This window comes from Sinocyclocheilus grahami, unplaced genomic scaffold (genome assembly GCF_001515645.1).
Source record: "Sinocyclocheilus grahami isolate Dianchi unplaced genomic scaffold, SAMN03320097.WGS_v1.1 scaffold80.1, whole genome shotgun sequence".
In the NCBI taxonomy this organism is placed as follows: domain Eukaryota; kingdom Metazoa; phylum Chordata; class Actinopteri; order Cypriniformes; family Cyprinidae; genus Sinocyclocheilus; species Sinocyclocheilus grahami.
The window spans coordinates 508,676-512,161 of record NW_015505259.1 but is presented as its reverse complement, the minus strand read 5'-3'; the positions used below and the strand labels follow the sequence as shown (position 1 = coordinate 512,161).

General features: G+C 35.5%; 1 protein-coding gene across 1 annotated transcript in view; it reads left to right on the top strand.

Annotated features, from left to right (window-relative positions):
* Positions 1 to 2,348: 2,348 nt before the first annotated feature.
* The window catches only part of LOC107586360 (unc-80 homolog, NALCN channel complex subunit), a 59,415-nt gene continuing 58,277 nt past the window's right edge, over positions 2,349 to 3,486 (top strand). The window contains exons 1-2 of the mRNA XM_016273681.1: positions 2,349 to 2,422; positions 2,826 to 2,874. Of these exons, the coding sequence (XP_016129167.1) occupies positions 2,349 to 2,422; positions 2,826 to 2,874 (123 nt within the window). The remainder of the gene's footprint in view (positions 2,423 to 2,825; positions 2,875 to 3,486) is intronic.

The window sequence follows — 3,486 nt, the reverse complement described above, 5'->3', positions numbered from 1 at the left end:
GACTAGATTTTATTGAACCACTCCATTTAAAAAAAGTTATTATCCGTTCAGTTTTTTTATATCTTTACTAGAATTTGTAGAATTAAGTTGTAATTTGCCAACTTAAACACCCTTACATTTGAAAATATAGAGATTAATAAACATTTGACCCACTAAATTAATTTTATATGATTTTTGTTTCCCTTATTTGTTTAAATGCCACAAAACAACTAAGCCTACAAAAATATTTTGTTTCAGTCCCTTAAAGGTAAATGACTTGCTGCTACCATTTGATGGGTTCGGTACATATTCATTCCACTGCATTCATATGATCGTCATTTGATATGTATGGTTCTAGAGAGAAAAAAGATAATAAAGTGTTTTGGAAATTATTCTTCATTGTGTTTTGGACATTTGTTGTTTAGACTCCCCTACCTGGAGCAAGAAGTCGCCTGTCATCTAAAGCATCTGACATCATTTTTTTTAAATGTATTATTTTTTTTAATGTGTCAATGTGAAATACTAGATCAAATGTTGTGCAAAGTTATGCATTGTGACAATACTTTAACATAATGGGGCAGGCAGACAAAAAAAACACAAATCACAATAAAAGAGATGCATGTGAATTATGCTATATAAAAACTATGTATGTTTTGTTAGGAATAGACTATGCTTTACTGTTTAGAATGATGTATTACTCTTACCTTTATGAGCAAAAATGACTGCGTATTTTAAGTTGTTTCCACTGTTAGAAAAAAATGCAAGTGATCGCACTGGCGCCTCCGTGTCTTGCAGAGCGCGCTTCAGCTTCCACTCCTCCGCAAACGATTGGATATGCGTCTAACAGCGCATATTTATCTAGGTTAAACATTTAAACTAGCATTGTGATATACTTGAACTGTTTTATACAGTATATAGATTTTATTTTAGGCAAGTCATGATGATTTGAAAAGGCTAAATTGATCAAACATATAGGCTATGATCAATTCACTGTCTGCCGCTGGTCGTTACTTAAAAAAAAACTGAACAAACAAACAACAAAAAAAGGAACCTCAAGGTTGATCTAAGAAAACCCTAATGTGTAACATGTGCAAATGTATCGGGCCCCATTCCTATATTTTACCTGGGGCCCCCAATTCACTAAATCCGCCCCTGGCTATGCATTTAGGTTGAATTATTCCACTCAGTTGGAATGAAATTCACATGGAAAATCTGAATTAATAGGACCATAACTATTCTATCTGGTCAAGACGTGTGTGGGAAACCGAATAATACCCCCTTTTTTTTTTGTAATCAGATTGATGAAACTGAATATATCACATTTGTTTATGCTTTTAGAACACTAACTTTTATTCTTGTCTGAAGTGTTATTAAAGAGGAATTAAGGTGTTATTGGTTAACTCTTATGAACTGCAGTTTATGAACATGTATAGGCTATCTACGGGTGCCATAAGCACCAGAAGAGAGTTTAAATCCATTTTTTGTTATATGAAAGGATCACATTTTAGGTTACACTTTATTTTAAGGGGTCCTTGTTACAGTGTTAATTATACATTTATGTTCGGAGTAATATTACTTAACATATACTTGCTATATGGTTAGGATTAGGGTTTGGCTTTGGGTTACTTGCATGTAGTTATGCATAATTTATTGTTATTATAATAGTAAGTACATGTAACCTGTAACTAGGACACCTTAAAATAAAATGTTACCACATTTTACCTTACATTTATCAATAACCATGTACTTACAATACAGTTGAGTTTTTTATTACACTTTTTTTCTTGCATAAATGAATTAAATGCCATATATAGGCTATTATATGGTAGCCATAGTTTGCATTACAGTTTACATTAAAATGTTTAATTGCTACAGTTATTATTACACTAAACTTTGCCAATTTTATGTTATCCAGCACCAAGAAAGAAAGGACTGGAATTCTGAAAACTTCTTACATGGTTCTCATATAGGCCTATTGTCTTATTTTTTATTTATGTATTTTTTATTACTGCAACAGTGATTGTAGTAGCTGTGATATTTTGGCAGAATTGTCGATTTGGGTACTAATAATACAGTATTAATTGTTACACTGAAATATTTGCGAATCTCGAGCTTTTAAGACCCAGAGGGGGTCCGTCGCTCCATCTCATTGATTACGTATTAGAAGCCGTATCTTCAACCCGGTGGTCAGCGTGTCTTAATTGACAAGTGGATTCGGTCTTTCAGCGCTGCTTCACGGGGTCGTGTCGACACAAGTCAACACCTGCAGCCATTTTACGCTCCGATGTCGTGAATCAAATCCATCTCTGAGCAGCCCGTCTGCACCCTTGAATCCAGCAGGTCAAAAATGGTGAAATGGTGAAGCTTGGATGACAGTGACCGGGAAAACTGCCGGGGTATCCCGTTTCCGATCCAAACCTTCCTGTGGAGACATGGAGACAGAGTGATTTAGTCGTGGCATAACAGGTGTTTTCTGCGAGTGATTAGTCTGGTTTCCTCGTATATGGCTCCCGCAGAGCGGTTCTCATTCGTATGCATCTCTCATACCGGTCTCTGAATGGATTTCTGTTGCGCTGAGTGTCTCGTGCGTCATCTTTTCACACACCGCCGCACCTTGTGTGTCTTAGAATGAAACCCTGAGCAAAATTTGCAGAATGTTCTAGCGAATATTTCATCTTCGTAGAGCAATCGTGCTGTCAGTGCCTTATCAGAGCTTGTTATAATTCAGTTTCAGTTCAAATCATGCTGTGGCACAGAGTGTCCTTGCCGGCTCGATTATGGCTGTTATTTTATACAGTTTTATGATGTGATATGAAACTAAATAAAAAAAATGTATCTTGTTACAGTGCGTTTTTGCGGCCGAAGTTAGGGAAGCAGTATGAAGCCTCCTGTGTGGTGAGTGTATTAATAATCATAAGTGAACACCTTCACCTGTGAATAATCTTTCTTCTATCTCAAAATGTTTTAAGCCTAAATCAGAGGTTCATATATATATTTGATTAACTGATTTAACCTTAATATAACCTACTGAAATACCACAAAGAAATTACCTATACTGACAACCACTAGTACACACAAGTGAAAAAGAAAGCCACACACACATACAGTATATATATCCTCCTGAGACCCACCTATGGAGTTTTTGCCTCTGTAGTGGACATTATATTTGAGTGAATTTCTCTGAGACCTCACACGTCACAGTTTTAAGTCTGGATGTCCTGTACAGAGCACATTCAGGGCTTTCCAGAGATACCAAATGATTGGATGTTTCCCCGAGAACACTTCCTCTCCTTGGTTTTAAAAAATGGCTGACACTAATTTAGTGATAAAAATGTACATCCTTATGGAAATATGATAATATTTTGTAATTATAATTTAAATCTGACTAATTTTCTAATTGTTTGTCATAAATCAACATCTCAGGAAAATGTTATGGGGTTTCAAATCAAAATATGAGCTTCTGTTATGAAACGGGACATAATTTAATACATGTCCACTGTAGAGGAC